At 45.6% G+C, this 19,822-nt stretch overlaps 1 protein-coding gene across 4 annotated transcripts in view; it reads left to right on the forward strand.

The window, feature by feature from the left end:
* The window catches only part of TLE1 (TLE family member 1, transcriptional corepressor), an 86,278-nt gene that overhangs the window by 54,412 nt on the left and 12,044 nt on the right, over positions 1-19,822 (forward strand). For all 4 annotated transcript variants that reach the window (XM_044265825.1, XM_044265827.1, XM_044265829.1 and 1 more), the window contains exons 9-14: positions 2,202-2,318; positions 6,157-6,210; positions 6,713-6,865; positions 8,161-8,305; positions 9,393-9,583; positions 11,009-11,085. In XM_044265825.1, coding sequence (XP_044121760.1) covers positions 2,202-2,318; positions 6,157-6,210; positions 6,713-6,865; positions 8,161-8,305; positions 9,393-9,583; positions 11,009-11,085 — 737 coding nt within the window. The remainder of the gene's footprint in view (positions 1-2,201; positions 2,319-6,156; positions 6,211-6,712; positions 6,866-8,160; positions 8,306-9,392; positions 9,584-11,008; positions 11,086-19,822) is intronic.

Genomic DNA, 19,822 nt, shown 5'->3' on the forward strand with positions numbered 1-19,822 from the left:
TCACATAAGTAGCGGTGCTAATTACTAGACCTGTCCAAATTTAGAGGAACTTCCAGAGCTTTTCAAAACCTATTCAGATTATAGGCCTCATTTAAGCCGTGCAAGCAAGAATTACAGTAGTAACTTCTAACATGTAGAAGCAGAGGCCTCAAAGCTTGACAGGCTTTTGGGTCCAACTATAGAAATGTTACTGTTTCTAACAGAAATTGCATTGTTGCTAACAGAAGTGTAGTTTACTTTTAAGTTTACAGTACCGCTTGACTTCATTAAAAAAAAAAAAATAAGATCATTAAAATGCTATCTCTGAATGGCTCTGAATGGCTGAGCAGTTTGGATGCCCCGTGCTGGTTATAGCAGGAAGGCCTTGACAGCGACCCTGTGGACAGAGACTGAACTTTAAAATTGCCAGTGGATGCCGAGTCTGTGTCATATTCTTCTGGGCACTGGGGCAGATGTAAAGCTTCAGTGCTCTGTGGTGTTGCCCTCAGTGCCTCCAGTCAGGGTCTGGACGAGGAGACTTTGGAGTCCAGGTAAAATCTAGAACCCAGGCAGGTGGATTGGAACGTTGTTTATACCTGAGTGCATGCTGCTACTCCCCTCCCTTGGCTCTTGGGAGTGCATGTTAGCACTTTCAGGAGTTTGGTTAAGTCTCCTGTATCCTATCAACGAAGGGGCCTGGGTCGGAGAGGTTCGTTTTTAGCAGACATTTACCACGGTCATTAGTGGAGGGATCCAGCCAGTTCACCTTTCTGCCCCACACGCTGTGCTAAAGACATTACTCTGAGCCGCTCTGTATTGAATTGCATGAGTCCCTCCCTTTGCTTTTATGTAAGCCTCCTGCATTTGTGGAGCTTGACCTGTCATGAATCAAAGCTCAGCTCACTGCAGTGTCGGCCCCTGCAGTGGGCAAAGAGGCTTCAGATGGCCTCCTTGGTCCCGTTTTGATTTCCTCCTATGTGTGGTTGAGCGGAGCTGGGAATGTTCCCATGGTGGGGTCCACGGTTTTCAGGAGGGAGCTTAGAGACCCAGCTACCTGCCTGATTACTTTGGGCTGGTTAGGAGTGAAGACACCTCCCCCATCCCGGCTTTTAAAAGTTTGCTTCTGGTAGATGCCATTGCACTAGAGATGGTCTGACTTAAAGGTTTCCGCCAGCCCCTTCTATTTTAAACTGTGGCAGAGAAAGGGAACATAATTGTCTGTTGGCCCCGGACATCCCCCTGGTAGTTCTCCAGCATCTTGCAGAAATTGGGGTTATCTGGGCTTTGTGCAGGAGATTTCTGCACAGCGCCTTCAGTATTGTTCGAGGCAGTAACACATCACTGAACAAATTGCCCCCTTGCATATGCTAATCCTGTACTTAAAAGGACTCATTGTATCATGTTCTGATGCTTTAGCCTGAGGGGAGATGGGAATTGAAGGGATGTCAGAACATGTCATGTGACCCCCAAAGACCCAAAATGCCTGTTTTCTTTGGGTCAACAGTTCGTACTCAGCACATGGGAATGAAAGTATCCTGTGTGGTTGGTAGAAAAGATTAGTCCTTGTTCCTGCTTTTGTGTGCAGGAGCTGGCCCCGCTGTTGAAGATTCACTGGCTGAACTACTCACTTTGGGTCTTGAATTTCAGTGCTATTGGCGAGGAACACTAAATCTTATTTTCAACAGTAAATTAAAAGAATTCAGAAGAGTTCCGTCATTGTTGCTGTGGAAAATGTGATTTGCCTTTTAGGGAGCCATGCTGTTAATCCCACCTGCTCTCTGTGTGTCTTTTTCGAGGGGCACACACTGACAGTTACAGTCTCAAAATACACCCGGTAGAATAATCTCAGGTTCCGCTCCTAGGCCATTTGTATTCCCGACCAGGAAACTGCAGTGGGAAAGAATAAAAACATATCCACAGGTAAACAGCAAGCTCCCATCTCTCTAATAGTAAAAAGAATGGAGGAGCATTTCAAGTGAGTCGAGCCCGAAGGATCCACCAGGCTCTGGAAGGTTTCGTTGCATAGTCAGTCCTTCCAAGTGCTTAAACCTCTATAAATGTTTGCCATCAAAGTCTTCAGATGAGATGAATTACATGGAATGAAAGGCAGTGTAGGTATCACCTTTCTGAAACAGCTGTCACATCCTGGTTTGGGTTTTCATGTGTACAAAGAGATCTGGGAAGGAATCTTTGATTTTTTTTTTTTTTTTTTTGTCTTGCAGAGTAATTCCCTCTTGGTCCCAGACAGTCTAAGGGGTACCGATAAACGCAGAAACGGGCCTGAATTTTCCAATGACATCAAAAAAAGAAAGGTGGATGATAAGGACTCCAGCCACTATGTAAGTAAATAAATCACCTGAAACAGTATTTGTTTGCTTAGTTGCTCACGTTCTAAGTGAGCATACAAGCATGCTCCAAAATCTTAGTGATAATTCCACATCCTTTAAAATAATACTGGCAGGGGCGCCTGGGTGGCTCAGGGGGTTAAAGCCTCTGCCTTCGGCTCAGGTCATGATCCCAGGGTCCTGGGATCAAGCCCCGCATCAGGCTCTCTGCTCAGCAGGAACCTGCTTCTCCCCCTTTCTCTCTGCCTGCCTCTCTGCCTACTTGTGATCTGTGTCTGTCAAATAAATAAATGAAATCTTTTAAAAATAAATAAATAATACTATCAAGAGGATAGATTCTAAGGGTAGTTTTTCCCTCTAGAGCTGTAAACTCTGTGCTTCCAGGCACATGATTATATTTTTAGGCTTCCTAAGTTCCTCATGAGAAGGGATACCAACATGCGGGGCCAGACCTGCAGCCTATAATTTGCACAGGGCCCTGCTCTTCATGGGACCTTGCCCTTGGTTTGATGCTCTGTTCTCACCGTCTTCAAATTCTCCGTTTTTGAACCAAGGCCTGCATTTTCATCTGTCCTGGGCCCTGCAAAGTTGGTAGCCTGTGCTGCTAAAATAATCAGGGTAAAAACACTGCTGTCACAAAATACCTTTTTGGATGCTATTCTGTTGACTTATTCAGGCTCCTATTTGGTCTTGAGGCAGAGTTCATTCCCTAGAACTGCAAGCAGTTTGGTCACATAAGTCCATGGTAAAAACAGAAAAAACCTTGGAGGCATCCAGATCAGACCCTGCAAATTGAGAATGTGTGACTGTGAAGGGACGGCTCTTGACTCACATCGAGCTGGAACCTTGTTTCACGAGGAGAGTACACCATGCCAAGTGGCAACCGGCTCTAGTCTGAGTGTCATAAACACTGCAGCTGATAGATGTCTTGGAGTTTTCTCGTATATCCCCAGGTGTGTCTATTTCATGATGGACACATTTTCAGGACCAGTATGGGTAAAACACAGGATTAGCCCATTTCCCATTGCTTATGGAAGAAGCGTCCACTTCTGGTGCGCCTGCAGGTCGACGAGATGGGGGTTAACACGCGAGACCTCTCTGCCTCCTGGTGGCTGGTTAGCTTGTAGCTAACAATAGCTAGTATTTCCTGAGCAAGAGCTTGTCCATGCCACGTACCTTGTGCTTTTACGTGAATTGTTTCATTTGGCTCTTAAAACTGCAGTTTGGTACCATACCTCCACTGTAGTTAAAGAAACTGAAGCCCAGGGCTTGTAAGTGATTTGCCGAAGTTCAGGGTTAGTGGTGGAGCCTGGAGGCAGTCTGACTCCAGAATCCATGCTCTATATCACTATGCCAGGACCCCCAAACTGAGGGCCTTGAAGAGGTTTGTTGTTTTTTTTTTAAACGATTTAATTAATTTATTTATTTGAGGGATAGAGTTAGCCAGAGAGAGCACAGGCAGGGAGGAGAGGGAGAGGCAGGCTTCTTGCTCACAGGGCTCAATCCTGCAACCCTGGGATCATGACCTGAGCCAAAGGCAAACACCTAACAGACTGAGCCACCCAGGCGCCCCTTGGAGAGGGTATTTTGCCAGAGGTCTTTGTATTCCTCCACACTGTGTACTATGATAATATTCTAAGAATTTGGATTTGTAGGCTCTCTCCATCCTAGCCCAAGCCTTTGCAGCACATACTGTTTGCCCCTTGCCGTTGCCCATAGCCAGTGTCCCCTGCAGGTACTTTTATATATGGCATCAATTGTTAATAAGCTAGTCCATGACATGCAGAAATTGGGAAACTGCCGGTAACACAGTTTTTGAGTTGTTGTGCATGAGGCTCGTGTAGATTTTGAGTAGTGGGTGATCTGGAATCTGTAGCTCTGCATTAATTGTTTTATAACCTGCTCACATGAAGTATGCCCAGATGTATAGGTAGTTCAGGGCAATGTACTGAAATGATGTTGGAGAATCTGGGGCAAAGTCCTCAGACCTCAGCTCTTGATGACCAGGCTACACTGGACTGTGAAGGTTCACATTTGCAGAAGGGTCCAAAGCTAAGATTGAAATTACAGACTACATAAAAACTCACTTCATAGCCCATTGTAATAAAATGAGTTTTTCGCCTCTTTTTGTCAGTTTGTATACTATGTGAACCTTTTAATAATTTTTTTTTTTTTTCTAAGAAAACCTTTTGGCTTGTATTTTTTTCACCACCACCATCTTTGGGTTCTTTTTTCTTTTTTTTTTTTTTTTTTTTTTTTTAAGATTTTATTTATTTATTTGTCCGAGAGAGAGAGAGTGCACAAGCAGGGGGGACAGCAGATGGAGAGGGAGAAGCAGACTCCCTGTTGAGCAGGGAACCCGATGCAGGGTTCAGTCCCAGGACCTGGGATCATGACCTGAGCCGAAGGCAGATGCTAACCCATTGAGCCATCCAGGTGCCCCCATCTTTGTGTTTTCAACACAAACATTTGTGCTTTTCTGTGGTCTTTACTAACAGAAAAAGAAAATCTTCTTTAGTTTTATTTTTTTCTTTTATTACATGAAAATGTTTCTTTCAGCAGGCTGTTATTTTGAGTTACCCAGGTTTCCTCATTGGTTATAATTTTATGTTGTTATAGTGAATTGCATGGTGCCTTAACAACAGTGATTAAAGTAAATCTAGTAACATACTATTGAAGAAAGTAAATTGGGTCTTCCACATGTAAAACTCCAGGTACAGTTAGAAAAAAACATGTAAAAGATAAAGATTTAAAGTTGAGGGTAACTTTCTAGCTGGACTTGGAGGCCCCCCAGAAAGCCAACATGGCTAATATTTGCTCTTTTACTTATTAGTACAAATTTTTTAATATTTGTATATTTGTAATTGACAGTGACTCAGTAAAAGGATTGTATTGGTCATAAATTAGTGACCCAGTCCTTTTGGAGAATTAGGTGAGAGCCTACTTTTTTCATAGGCTTATTGTATCTCTGTACTAAAGGACAGGAGGCCTTTTGGCTAAGAAAGTAGACTTTTTCAGTCTGCTCTAAACTTGATATAGGAGTGAGCACACAGTTAAATAGCTTTTCTGAAGCTTTTTCAAACTTAGGACAACCTTGCAGTTTCCTGGATTAGCAAATGGTATAGCTTTATGAAGAGGACTATAGGCCCTACTGCAGGATGCTAGTGCCTTCCATATTTTGCCATCCTGTGTTCTTCCCTCTCTCCTAAAATACTCCATGCTGATTGCAAAAGATTTTTATTCTTAACATGAGGTTAGATCTTGGTACATTATCCCAGCCAAGTAGATAGCTTTGTTGTTTTTGGTGTTTAGTGTTCCTTTTTTTTTTTTTTTCCCTTCAAGAATGAATGACCCCATGGGAACATGGTTGAAGTTTGTCTTTATAATTACAAATTGTCTGTGAACACTAGATTTGTTACCTATCTTCAAGATGATACACACAAAGGAATGGCATGAAATCGTGTTCTTAATTTGACATCCAGTGGGAAAAGAGCCCTGATAGGAGGCCATGGGAGGATTTCAGATTATAGGAGAGATGCCTCTGTTGCAAACATTTATTGAGCTCTTACTCTGCACCCGGTGTTTACAACTGGCCCTCACCCGAACGATCTTTAGCAGGTATGCTACTGCCACAGTTCCTACCTGTGGCTTTCGGTAGCCCCCATGTCAGGTAAGGAGGGGAAGGCAGTATTAATGAGTAGGCCTGGGAATCTGGAAGGGAACCTGTAGGCATGTCCTGGGCCATTTTTCAGCATGTCTGCTACCAAGAACTATAGAAATGTAACTGCGGCTCCAACCCTTTAATAAACGGCATTAACATCTCTTTTTCCAGGATAGCGATGGTGACAAAAGCGATGACAACTTAGTTGTGGATGTGTCTAATGAGGTAACCACTCATTTTCTCAAACTTTATTTTCAGAGTGACTTATGAGAAACAGAAAGTGGAGTTATGGTATTTTGGTTTTTCTCAACTTTGCACATTAAAAACTTAGTGGTGTTCACAGATGGAGCGGTAGTGGTCTGACAAGAACTTTTGTTTCCTTTTTAAAAGAAATCTGTTTTCCCAGTCATTTCGGATTCCTAAGTTGGGTGCCTGGTGCTCCTTTCCTTTCTGTGCCCTTTGAGCAAAGTATTTGAGCATGAGGATGCATCAGATCATTCCTGGATGTCTTTTCCTCTGTGCAGTTTCATAGGTGTGTGTGCAAACACCATCCTGTGTAATTATAATAACATTGCTAGTCAGGGGGCACACTCCCAAGTCCCCCAGATCTGAAGGACTTAGAGTGTCCTCCTTTAATTTAGAGAATTAGTGTGGAAATAGAGTCCATAAAGGGCGGGGTCCATACGTTATAAATGAAATCACACAAGCTTTGCTTATACTTGTCGAGGACCCTTCTTCTCCGCGAGCAAGCCCCACCCATTCACCCAGGGAAAACGGGATTGACAAAAACCGCCTGCTGAAGAAAGATGCTTCTAGCAGCCCAGCGTCCACGGCCTCTTCGGGAAGCTCCACTTCTTTGAAGTCCAAAGAAATGAGCTTGGTAGGTCTCATGAGCTGTCACTTTGCCTGTGTAGCAGTGTGTTTCTCTCTGCAGTTCAGAGGACCCTAAAGTATTTGAAATGTGGGCTTTTATGGAGTGAGAGGTTTATTTTTAAGTGTTTAAAAGTGAGACAGTGACTCCTGCTTCTTGTCTCACACAGTGTTGCCTTTATTCCTCTCGGTAATGTCTTTTGGTAATGTCCTTAGAGAGAGACAGCAAGCTTCCATGTTCATTGCTTTCTTATTTCGGGGATGTGCAACCTCATAGGAAGTTGAAGTCCTGAGTTCACCTTCCTTTAGGCAGACCCTCTGTGTCGGGGCGTGTTGGGTTTGGTATCAGAATGGGGATGTACTCAAGGAGCCCCCAGAGAAGCCTGGAACAGGTGCAGGGGGGCGGAGCCTCCTGGTCTGCTTGCAGCCATTCAACAAATAGTGGGGAGCATGTCATCTCATAACTCACAAAAGCCTGAGCCGTAAGAGTCCTGCATTTGATTCTTATAAGGCCTTCCTAGGCACCGGTGGGGCAGAAAGCCTGTGGAGCTTGCCAAGTTTACACTGCCCGTCAGGTCCAAGGCAGGGGGAGCTGAGGTCTCTCCCTAGCCCCGTGCATGCTGTTTGCTGCTCACAGCACTCCTCATTCTGGAATTTAAAGGGATGAAACGTTGAGGTGCAGAGCATGGTGCCCCAGGACCCTGTTATGTCCCACTCCTGAAGGACTCTGGCAAGTGGGGCCACATCCATTATGTAGCAAATGGGTGGCGGTGCTTAAGTCCACACACATCTCTCAAACGGGTGGGAATCCTTCTAGGGCATTTGCCTTTGAGATGCTGGTTGGTTTCTCATCAGATCCACAGCCCTGCTGCTTCTCACTCTTAGTCGCAATCCCACTGCTACTAAAAGGCAAGGGTGGAAAAGGGATCCTCCCCCTGACATTCTTGGTGACCCGGCCATTTGTTTCTGAGTGAGTGGGAATTTTTCACTGGGTGGTCATCATTCTAACTTGGCCTGGATCCAAAGTCCACACGCCTGATGGAAAAATACTTTTTAAAATAAAATCTGCGGAGGACGAAGTGTGATCATGTTCTGTGTCTCTAGCTAGAGTTTTAATTCTGGCAGGAAGAGGAAAGGTCAACATTTCTCGCTCACAAGTTAATGCTGTCAACATTGTGTGGATTTATGAAAATTGGCTGAGGGAGTAGCTAGAAGGTGCCCAGTGTCCCAGCTGCTGTTGTGATAAATTGTGTAATATGGCTTGGATTAAAAATAATACTCATTTAATTTGTTTAATGATACCAGCATGAAAAAGCCAGCACGCCTGTTCTGAAATCCAGCACACCGACGCCTCGGAGCGACATGCCAACGCCGGGCACCAGTGCCACTCCAGGACTCCGTCCAGGCCTCGGCAAGCCTCCAGCCATGGACCCCCTCGTTAACCAAGCGGGTAGAGCCTCGCCTCTTGTGTTTTGTTTTATTTTTCCTTTTCCCGGCTTGACTCGTCGTCTGTGCACTCCTGACGCCATTTCCCCATGAATATGAAACGCACTCGACTGCCTGCCTCCTTCCTATCCCTGAAAAGCCGTGATAAGAAACAGATGTTTGTCCTTAGGTTCGGCAGCTGCACCCTGTTTGGTCTCCGACTGTTTACATTTGGCTTTCTTTCCCCCGCCACCCCTCAAATAATCCAAATCCTAGGGACTTAATAAAGTTTCCGATAATTATTCCCCACATAACCTCCTTACCAAACTATCATCGCATGTCTGAGTTTGCTAATACTGACCAAAACAGCCAGCCCAAGTGTGTTTCTTGCTCACTTGAGTTGGATGGTTTTCTCCTGGTCCATCCCTCAGGAATCCGTGGTCTCTCTGTCAGTAGAAATTGGGAGGGTTTCACTGAGACTCCAGCCCGTGAATTAGTTGGTAACTTCTAACTTTATCTTCCTTAACACCTTGGGCCCAGAGGAAAATAGGCCCCAGAATATTCCTCCTAAGCCCAGGCTTTGGTTTAGGTAGTAAACCCAGAGTCAGGTTTTCATTTGGAATTGGCAGCAGGGAATGGAAAGTTTAGACTGAAGGAGAAATCCTGGATTTTATCAAAACCTTCTTTTAAGATGAAGTCAGGTAAACAATGCGCTGTGTCTCTGTTTGCCTTCTGTGAATTGGGTACAGTACTGCTATCTAATTTTAATTGTCTGGTTTCCCAGTGCTGCCAAGCCAAGGATGAAGCACGTGGGCAGTGCTTCCCCTGGGGTCTGTTCTTCCCTGGAGATGAATCGGGCTGAGTTGGTGGTGATGAAACCACACTCAAGCCTGCCCCCTACACCCACACACACCCTCATGCAAGCCTTCCTCATGAATGGCCCTAACACGTATGTACACACATACACAGCTACACACCCCAACTGCCGCCCACCCCCTTTGCCTTACTGAAGCCCTCCTTGTCCTCACCCCTCCTGAATGGAGCTAGAGTGACTCTGGAACTAATGGTCAGGTTGGACCATGTCATGTCACACGGCTTGTGCTTACTTTCAGCGGCCGGCCTGAGGACGCCGCTGGCGGTGCCTGGGCCGTACCCCGCCCCGTTCGGGATGGTGCCCCACGCCGGCATGAACGGCGAGCTGACCAGCCCTGGGGCCGCCTACGCCAGCCTGCACAACATGTCCCCGCAGATGAGTGCAGCCGCTGCCGCCGCTGCCGTGGTGGCCTATGGGCGCTCCCCAATGGTAGGTGCCATGGGCGGGCTGGCGGGCGGGCCAGGGCCGGGACCCCCAACCACGCCTGCGAAACAGAGCCCCAGTGTCCCCGTGCTGCACCCACTGCCATCAGCATGCTTCTGCATTAAGTTAGGGCGCAGCACTTCTTAGTTTACTATTTTCGTGTATGAAACAAGGCAGTGTTTAGGAGCTACTTTGGCAGTTCAGGGGACATCTGGTTTTCTCCCCCCAAATAGACTTTTTTTTTTTTTTTTTTTTTTGGAAGGCGATGGAATGACTCAAGTAGCTCACAGAAGCCTTTTCATTCATTTTCTTGAGGGTTTTTTTTATCCCCCCTCTTTAATTCTTAGGAAAAAATATTTGAGAAGCTGTAACGTTTTCTTTCCATGCCTCTATTATTCTTCAAACCAACAGTGTGACTCAGGTGTAAGCAGTGATTTCAGGGCAACAGTGAGGAAACAGAGATGACTGAACCCAGGGGCAGCTTGCCCATCTTCTTGCCCAGCCTTGTAAATAGCTTCATTTTTCACTGGAAAGATACAAAACTGTATGCAAAGGGCAAAATCGACTGTAACCCTCGATTGCATCAGGGAAAGGAAACAGATGATATCCTGTAGCAAATAGAAGTCCCTATAGATTTCTCCTGGCTCTTTAGAATAGGTCATGTTTGGTTTTCTCCTCTCCTCTCTTCAGATGGCATGACCTCCAGTAGTTTGGGCTGACAGTGAAATTTGTAGGGTTTTTTCCCTTATGTTGTACTAGTAAGAAAGGCTGTGCATTGGGGGGCAAGATAGTTTGAAACAAAGTAGGCAGCTAAGGGACAAGATACCTTCATTAGGGTACACAGAATAGGGAATAAATACATCCATGTTTAAGCAGTAACTTAGACCAGTGGTATGAAATTGGGGACGATTTTGCACCCCCCCCCTCCCAGGGACGTTTGGTAATATATGGAGACACTTTAGATTATCAGAAGTGGGAAATGCTATTGGTACTTAGAGTGTAGAAGCTAGGGGTGTTGCTAACTATCCCAAGACAGCCACAAACAACTGCCTGGCTCAAAACATTGATAGTGCCAAGGTCTAGAAATCCTGACTCAGACAGCACACTGTTCTCTGGACTTGCTTGGGCAAGGCAGGACATCCTGAGTCCACGGGAAGTAATTACTATGGGAAGCTGGTTCTCAGTGTACAAATAGACCACACTCCCACTGACCTCCCCAAAAAGGAGCGTGGCCTGTTGTATTTACAGGTGATTATAGTACTCCTTGAGTTGTAATTTTCTTTTCTTTTTTTTTTAATGTTAGCATGTGTTACCGTTCCTGTTTATGTTGCTTTGGAGATGTGGGAGTTTCTAGTGAAAAGTCTTTATGTATGTTCACCAAGTGCGTACTCTGCATAAACTGAGTCTTCGATGTCTTATTTTTGTTTCCAGGTTGGGTTTGATCCTCCCCCTCACATGCGAGTACCTACCATCCCTCCAAACCTGGCAGGAATCCCTGGGGGGAAACCGTAAGTACCTCTAACTCCTCGGTTTTGTTTTAAAGGCAATTACTTCGTCATGGCTATTAGCAGACTAAAATTCCAAAGGGAGCACAGGCTTGGATGTTTCCAAGGAGATTTCTAGTGTCTTTTCCTGAGGAGTGTTAACACTTTCTATAAATAGGCACCTTGTAGGTGTCATGCCTCTGTCTTTTCACTATGGGTGATCTCATGCATTTAGTTATTTCTGGAGAGAAGCTGTTGTAGACGGGGGCCAGGAGGAAGGCAAGAATGGGGGGAAGTTGGCCCTCCTCGCTTGACCCTTCTTCAGAAGTCTACTCTGCTGTGCCTTTGGTCAGAGGGTAGCTGCTAGAGGTTTTCAACAGGACTGTGCTGTGGGCAATGGTTATGCTCTCATCAACTCTTGAAATCTCTGAAATTTGAAACAGTCGACCCCTTACCTGTCTCAGTGCTACCTTTTCCTTATTTAGGTGGGAACTTGAGTTGTACGAAAGGTAGTTGTAGCATCTGTTGGATGCCAGCATTGGAGGTTGGAACCTCCCTGCACACCCTCCCCCCGTCCCCAATAAAGTTTGGTACGTGCTTTACTCTAAGAGATCCAAGATTACAAAACGCAGCGTGGCTTTATGGGAAATCATGAAAGAAAGATTAAAGGGGCAAAAGAGCATTCAGAATTTGAAAAAACCCATTGGTTATTCTTCCGGGGTCACTTAAAATCACTTGCTTTCCATATGTTCGGGATTAGAAATGAGATTTTGAAGAATTCCTAAAGTCCTTAATTTTCGTACAAAGTAAAAGTAAAATACGGGGGGTGTGGGGGGGTGTTTGGCTTACTTCCCAGCTCATACTCTGCTCTTCTATAGGGCCTTTTATAATTTTGATTTTTCAAAATAAGGGTACATGTCATAGGCCTTCAGTTTATTTTTCTTATACTCTCTGCCTTTGTGTGGTTGCTCTCAGCTTGTACTTATGCATCCACTGTGTGTTGCATGTTACGTTATTTTGAGTGGTCCATTCGACTACCTGGTCCTCTTTGTGTAATTTGGATTGGAGTCTTTCTTCAAATAGACCAGCAGCATGAGGAAAAGTGGAATTCCTTACTCCATAACCTGCTTTTTGGAAGTAGGCTCTACACTTTACATGCATGATAATATCTATTTCATGGTAATTTGATTCATGAAGAAATGAAACTTTTTCTGTGCTAAGAACTCGTAGAGATATTAAGAATTTACAGTGACATCTAAGCCCAGGGAAGAGCAGGCTTGGGGGTGGGACAGTGTTACAAATGCTTTCTTACCTGGTGGATCTCTTCTGATTGAGTAACCTCATATTTTCCTGGGTCTGCCCTTCTGCATCCAGCCTTGGATGCCCCCAGGCACTTAGTGGGTATTTCTTATCTGTGGTCTCTGGCAGTCTAGCTGTTGTGTTGTCCTACAGACTGGTGAGTGGATAAAGGGCAAATGAGTAATGTGATAAGAGGCAATAATTAATAGTAACTGATGAATCTTCAGGGATATAATAAGCAAATAATGCCAAGTTCAGCTGACCATTAGGGAATTCTAGTTTCAAGAGTTGGAGGTGTAGGGGTATGTCTGGCTGTCAAGACTCTATCCTGAATGTGAGGTGTGAGGCAGATGGGTTGGGGTGGGGAGAGCTATGAGCTGTTGTTATGGTCTTGAAGGTGCAGAGGACCATTAACTCAGACCTAGCTCCTTATAGTTGTGTGTGTGTGTGTGTGTGTGTGTGTGTGAATAATGCAATTAGACACAAAGTTGAAGTCTTCTCTGAATGATGGGACTGGTGTCATGCTTATTAGAGCCAAAATACTCATGGGCTTGGCTTGTGAGCACCTTGGATTTCTTTGTATTCACAGCTGTGTTAAGCTAGGACATGACGTGCTCAGGGACAATGACAGTGGGCGCGGCAGCAAAGTTGTGAGAGTCACATAGGAGGGTGAGTCTCTGGATCAGAGTGAATATATTTTTTAGGATTCTCTTTTAAGTTTGAGGGGAACCATGTAATGTGAGAAAGATCAAGTTAATATGAGAAGGAGAAAATGGGAGTTCACCATTATCTCTGGGATCTGGGCTATACATCTTACTTCCTTTGTTTTAATCCATTGATTAGTATGAGAGGGCTTCCTGTCCTCATTGTGGAGGAAAGTAATACTCCCTGAGGCATTGCTTCTCAAAGCATCTATGATGACCAGTTTTTCTCCAATGCGACCAAGATCGGTACTCTTATAACAGACAATACAGATGAATAGCAGAAGAAAGATAAACCAGTGTAAGTCCGAGGTTTGGGTGTGTGTGTGTGTGTTGTTTTGTGTTCATTTTGCTGGGGGGTTGTTTTGTTTTTTAGATTTTACTTATTCGAGAGAGAGTGAGAGCGCATGCAGAGAAAGATGGAGAAAGAACATGAGCTGGGTCAGGGGCGGGCAAAGGGAAAGCAGGCTCCCCACTGAGCAGGGAGCCCGATGTGGGACCTGATCCCAGGACCCTGGAATCATGACCTGAGCCGAAGGCAGCCGCTTACCCAGCTGAGCCACCCAGGTGTCCGGTCCCAGTTTTTTATTACAAGAGTCAGCTGTCGTAAGTTGGCTCTGTCGAGTTGCTGTATAACCGTTTTCAACACGTCTGTCCCTGAGTGAGCTGATCTCCATGTGGATGGTAGCAAATGTTTGCAGACCACACTTTGAATCGCTTTGGTCTGAGGCACTTAAGAGAAATGGTGACAAACCGACATGGCCAGGGTAAGGGTGAGTGAGGTGTGGTAAAGGTTTGCAAATGTCAGCCTCTGACAAATACCAATCAAAGTAATATTTGGGTAGGGCGACAGCTGGTTACTCATGGACATTTGAGCAAGAACTATGTGTCAGGCTTTGTGCTAGACGCTGAGCAGGCTCCAGGAAAGAGAATGTTCATCTTCCCCGCCTTCCGGGGGCCTGCGGATGTGGAAACATTACAAGTGCTGGAGTATGTTTCTGAGGCGCTGTGAAGGCAGAGCAGCAGGTGGCAGGCAAATCTGTAAGGAGTGACAATGGTTAGGATGGGAAGGGCTTCCTTGGGGTGAGGAGGAGACACTGAAAGCTAAGCATGCGCAGAAGCAACAAGCCCAAAGAGCAGAGAGGGCAGAAGCGGTGGACCATTGCAGGTAGAGGGGACAGCCTGCCACATGGTCCCAGTACAGGGGAGCTTGAGGGATTCCTCTGCACATGGAAGAGTTCCTTCCGGGCAGTAGAGCCAGGAGAGTGCCAGTGAGGCTGGAAGGATCTGGAGAGGGCCTCTAGTGTAAGTGCTCATCTGTGGTTCAAGTTTCCCACACTCACCTCACCATGCAGCTGCGTGCCTCTGCCCAAGCATGTCTGCTGATGGGGCCTTGCTGGTGCCTGAACACCTTGTAACGTCCTGTGACACTTTGCACGCCTTGGCCTTGAGTTACTATCATGTGCACATGTCCGATTTCTACCTGCCTCTTCCCTATGGGAACTGAAGCGTGTGAAGGCCCTCTGTCCCCTTGAGCACAAATACCCAGTAAACAAATACCTGGTGCGTTGAGGAGGTGGGAGATGAGTCCAGGATTGTGCAAGACTGTGACTCATCCTTTCCAAAGGAGATTCACATGTTGCATTTTAGAGTTCAGCACTGCTGATTTGTAAGAGGTCACCCCAACTGTGTTTTCAAACCCTCGAGGCGAGATTTAATTGGTATTGTTTGCTCAGCTTCTCTTGAACTCACTTTTAGTTTTAGGAAATGTGTTCCCCTGAGCCTTGTGGAGATCCTGGTAAGAGAAATTCTGAAGTTTAGTTAGGTCAACATCTCTTTGCTGTGCCTCACTCCGCCCTTCCCCACCCCAAGACGGCGTTTTGGCCCCGAAGTACCACTTTCCTTTTCATCCATGCTTGGAGGCTGTGCCCTTCCTGCCTCGAGTAGTAGTGCCTAGAGGTCAGTAATAACTCAGACTAATAATAGTTTGGCTTAAGATCCAGCTTCGTTCCAGGTTCCTTCACCCTGTGTTTTAATGCTAGACATGTAATTGAGAAATCTTACACCCACTCGTTTACTGTTTAAATAAATCTTTAAAGTGCCTTTTTGGAGTTGGATCCTAAAGAGAAAAGAAAATCTTAAGTACATATGGGGTAAGATTGCCTCTTAGGAAAACATGTTTTGCAGCAGTGAAGAGCGGCCATTCCTGCTTGTAGCCAAGAAGACATTTCCGTGGTCAACCCCTGCCCCCACTCCCCATCCCATTTTCCAGTCCTGATCTTGCTTCTGGTTCCTCTGTTGACCATGTCTAGAATCCACAGTTGGCTTATTTAGTGGATTTGAAACTTAATTCAGCCCTCTTTTCACTGGTTTTGGTATTTGGGTGTTTTTAGTTTATTAAGCGCCAAAAGTAACATGCTTGTTTTATGTCTCATTATCGCATATGGGTTTGGGTTTAATTTCTGTTTTTCTACTCTTTGATCTTCTGGGAATGTGTAGCTGATTTCTTGAGAATATATTGAAATGGAAGGCCCTTTATTTTGATGTGAGTTATGTTTAACTTCTAGAGAGGTGACCGCCCTGTACATCTCTCTGTCCTTCTTCCCCTTCTCAGAAACCCCTTTTAGTTTATCAGATGTAAGTGTGCTTTGCTTCTTTCTTGCTCACATAATGTTTGTTTGCCTGTACTTGTTGGTTCTTTTGCTAGAATTTTCAAATTGAGCTTTAAAAGGGCTGTATTTTAAACTTTCCTTTGTTTTACTTTTTATCCAGGAATCTCCGGTTTCAATCTTTGTCCTGCGTGGGGGCCTTGTTGCTGCCCGGCATAAGCCTTTATTTTTTTAAAGATTTTATTTATGAGAGAGAGAACACGAGTAGGGGCAGAGGGAGCCTGACATGGGACTCGATCCTAGGATCCCAGATCATGACCTGAGCCAGAGGCAGACACAACCAACTGAGTCACCCAGGTGCCCCACAGGTTTTCAGACATTTAGTTGGTAGAGGAAGTAGGGCCTAGAATTCAGAATCATAAATACTAACTTTGCTAGAGAACCTCCTAGAATATCAACTAGACCATCTCCTGTTTTCTCTGGAGAATTTTCTGGAGTAATTTTCTTTTAAAGTCCATTTTAAAAGGTTCTGCATTTGCCTTTTCAAATAATGGGTATAGTCAGGTATACGTTAAAGTCATGAATAAGAAAAACACAGTCTCCCGTCTTAATGCTTTAAGTTCTCGCCTTATAATTTAATTGTTACTAAAACCCTACATTCATGTAGATATGCTATCTTCCAAATAGGGTCAGAATTGTGCCCCAATCTGTATATTTGCTGTTTGGAAAAATGCCGGGATACCAAACTGGAAAAATCCCGTGTTTTATAGATGTTATGAGTTAGATATGCAGACCTGAAGAAATGTTAAAGGTAAAGTTATGTCGGCAATGAAGGAGATTTTACCATAAATAGAGGAATTGTATTCCCAAGGACCTAGTTTCTTTTACTGAAATCTTAGAATAATATGACTCTGATTTCCTTACGACCTCACATCCCAGTCCCCCGCCACCACCTTCATTATACTAGTCCTTGAAGCAAAGAGTATCCTCCACAATCATAAATTACATTCTTCTCATCTACCTTAGGATGGCCCTGATGCCCCAGGCCTCAAAGCCTCTGGGGCCAGGACTCTCTAATGAAGTGCCCTGATGACATTGGCACAAGAAGATTTCTCTTGTGTAGGCTACCTGTCTTCATCCTGATGGGCACGTGTTTTCCCTCTCGAGAAGATGATAATGCCCAGTGTAGTGCCAGTGGGAAGCTAGGGTGAAGATCAAGAGCTCTACTTTTGTGGCAGGCCTGCCCTTGATGCCCTGAACTTGAATCGTGGGCCTTCCACTTACTAGCCAAGTGGGCCAGTGACCCTCCCCTGCGCTGCTGCTGCTTCTCTCCAAATAATAAGGGATTAAGAGCTACCTCCTGACACGAGAACCAGAGGTTGAATTTATGTTGTGTATCGTGCTTTTCTCGAAGTACTTTCTTACACAGCTTCATTTACACCACACCTCCGCAGTCGTGTTTAGTGGGCAAGTTTTCTAAGGGCATGTGTAAATATAGGGATGAGGCACAAGTAAGTTACCTGTGCCCCCACATTTTATTAGTGACTAGCTAAACCTCTAATCTGTCTCCTCACCTTTTTTTTTTTTTTTTTTAACTCTTTGGTATGCTTTTAAGCTGCCAGCACAGGATCACGCTTTTCTGCCTGTGACCTGTGGAAGCTTCTGGAAGGGTCCCATGTCCATTGGGCTCTGCTGACTTGGGGAAGGGCCATGGATTTCACTCCATCACTGTGGTTGCTTTCATTGCCTTTTGTTTTGGTCCAGATAGGCTCTCTAGGGACCAGTTTCCCCCCTCGGGAATGTTGGTACTATCTCTTTGTGACATTTGATAGGACAACTGGAAATTTCTTGGGGAAAGTTTGCTGGCACAACGCAGGTGGTTAGAGGACCCTCTACTCTCTTGTAGCTTACTCTCCTTGCCAGAGCGACCTTCTGTGCCTCTATTTCTAAGGGAGTAGGGTACGATGATGAGGCGTTGAGATTCAGGTACTGAGTGCCAGCCACCTGGCGAAATCAGCCCACCTTTCTCTGAAAACTCTGCTGTGGCAAGACACCGAATGAGAAGTGTAAACACGTGCAGCCATCCACAGCGTGATACGTGCCGTAGCCGAGACTTACAGGAAGAGCCAGCACCCTGGAAAAGAATCGTCCCTCCTGGGGAGGTTGTGGCAGACTGAGAAGGAGAACAAGTGACAAGCACTAAGGAGGGAGGCAGTGCTATTCCAGGCCAGAGGGAACAGTTTGTGCACAACTTGGGAGGCGTGACAGCGTGTGGTATTTTAGGGGACTGGCCCGTCATCCCATGTGGCAGGGAGTTTCGGATGCAGGGCGGTCACATGAACTGAGGCCTAGCCATATCGTGAAGGGCTTGGCGAGCCCCGAAGAGCACGTGAGGGTTTCTGACATGATTGGATTTTTGATACTTGTTAAGACAGCACGAGCTTCCCCATTGAGAGTGCCAAGTCCACAGGCGGCGGGGTCTTGGCTGCAGCCATGATCTCCGGGGCCATGGTTCTTCATCACCATTTACTGGATCCCACTGCTGCTGTTCCTGTCTATTTCCAGCAAACCGACGACTCTGTAAACACCTGTTTTCCGTTGGCCACAGAGCACAGCATAGTTTTATTAGTACCAGTCTGCTAGGAAGAAAAACAACCTGCTTCTCCAAAGCGTAGTCTTGTTTTCTAGCTTGCCGCTGTCCCCAAGAGGCTTCCCGGGGTGGGGGGTGGGGGTGCTGGGGACTCCTTCCTTTGAATTTCTTCACCTTTGTAGTGTGCCCAATAAAGAAAGTGTCCTCAGCTCCAAAAGAGTTTGATTTCATTTAGTTTTTACATCTGTGCTGTCCAGGGGGCTTTATTCTTTTCAATTCTCCAACCAGATTTCAGAATTTGGTCCTGATCAGCGGGCACTTGTGCAGAAAGCTGGGTTGGGTCAGGGGCTGAGTTCCCCGAGACTTTCTTGGGTGCAGGTGGGTGGCCCCAGCAGTGTTGCCCCTAATGAGGGTTGCGAGGAACTCACCCTTTCTGCCTCACAGTTTGCCACGGTCCTAGCTACGTGTCCTCTTCTCCTCTTTGCCAAGGGCTATCTCTCTACTCTCGCCCGTCAGGATCTATGGATTTCCTTTGCCTTGTCATTGCCACATGCTTTCCTGATGCACACCCCGGCACCTTCCTCCCTTTCTGCATTCCTGGTCCCCACACTCGCCCACTGGTTGATAAAAGAGCCCTTGATTCAGCATACCCTCACTTTACTCTTTTTAAGTCATGTATGTTTGATACCGATGCTCCCATTCTCCCAAGGCCCTGTAGGTGTGGAACATGGTGTTCAGTGTTTAATGGTTTTGCAGCTCTTTTCACCCTTAGAGCAACTCCTGCATCCCTCATACTTGGTTATATGTCTGTCCTGTGGATCAGGAATGGACATGCTAATAGGCTGCAGATAGGCCAGGAAGGATGGCCTAGGCATCTCCTGTCCATTTAACACCTGAGTCTGACCAGGCCGTGGACCTCGTCTACTTAATCATCAGTCAGGAGCCCTCTCGACTTTTTCTTGAGCAAACAAATTTCAGCTTTTAAAATTGAGATAGACATACAGAAAAGTGTGTGAATCGTGTGTATAGCTAAGTGAGTTTTCACTGTAGAAGCCCCTCTTGTGTCCTCTCCAGTAGCTGATGGGAACCACCCCCCTCTGGCTTAACATCACAGATGAATTCTGCCCATGTTTGAAATTCTATAAATCCAGTCATTCCATATGCATTCTTCAGTGGCCGGCCTCTTTCTGAATTTAGGCTTGGGAGATATTTATAAATCCTCGCTCCGTGTTTATAAATTCCCCTTCCTGGTTGATTTTACTTTTTCTAGTTCTTCAATAAGTAGAGGATCTCCTGTTTCCTTCTGGGATGTCTGTAACGTCGTCATGATATGCCATCAGTGGGGCCTTTGCTCAGTGATATGCTTGTACTTCCTGTAGGTGTATAACTAATTCCAGACTTTCGTCGGCTCCCTTGGTTTTTCCTTCCAGTTGATCCCTCTTTGAGACCCATCAGCCCTTTGTGTCGTTCTGGTTTGTTCATTTGATTAGGCTCTCCAGCGCCGCAGGCGGCACCAGCTTCCTGTGAGGCCCCCTGTGACTGATGTATTAACATCCATGTGC

The sequence above is a fragment of the Neovison vison genome, chromosome 9 (genome assembly GCF_020171115.1).
Source record: "Neovison vison isolate M4711 chromosome 9, ASM_NN_V1, whole genome shotgun sequence".
Taxonomy (NCBI): domain Eukaryota; kingdom Metazoa; phylum Chordata; class Mammalia; order Carnivora; family Mustelidae; genus Neogale; species Neogale vison.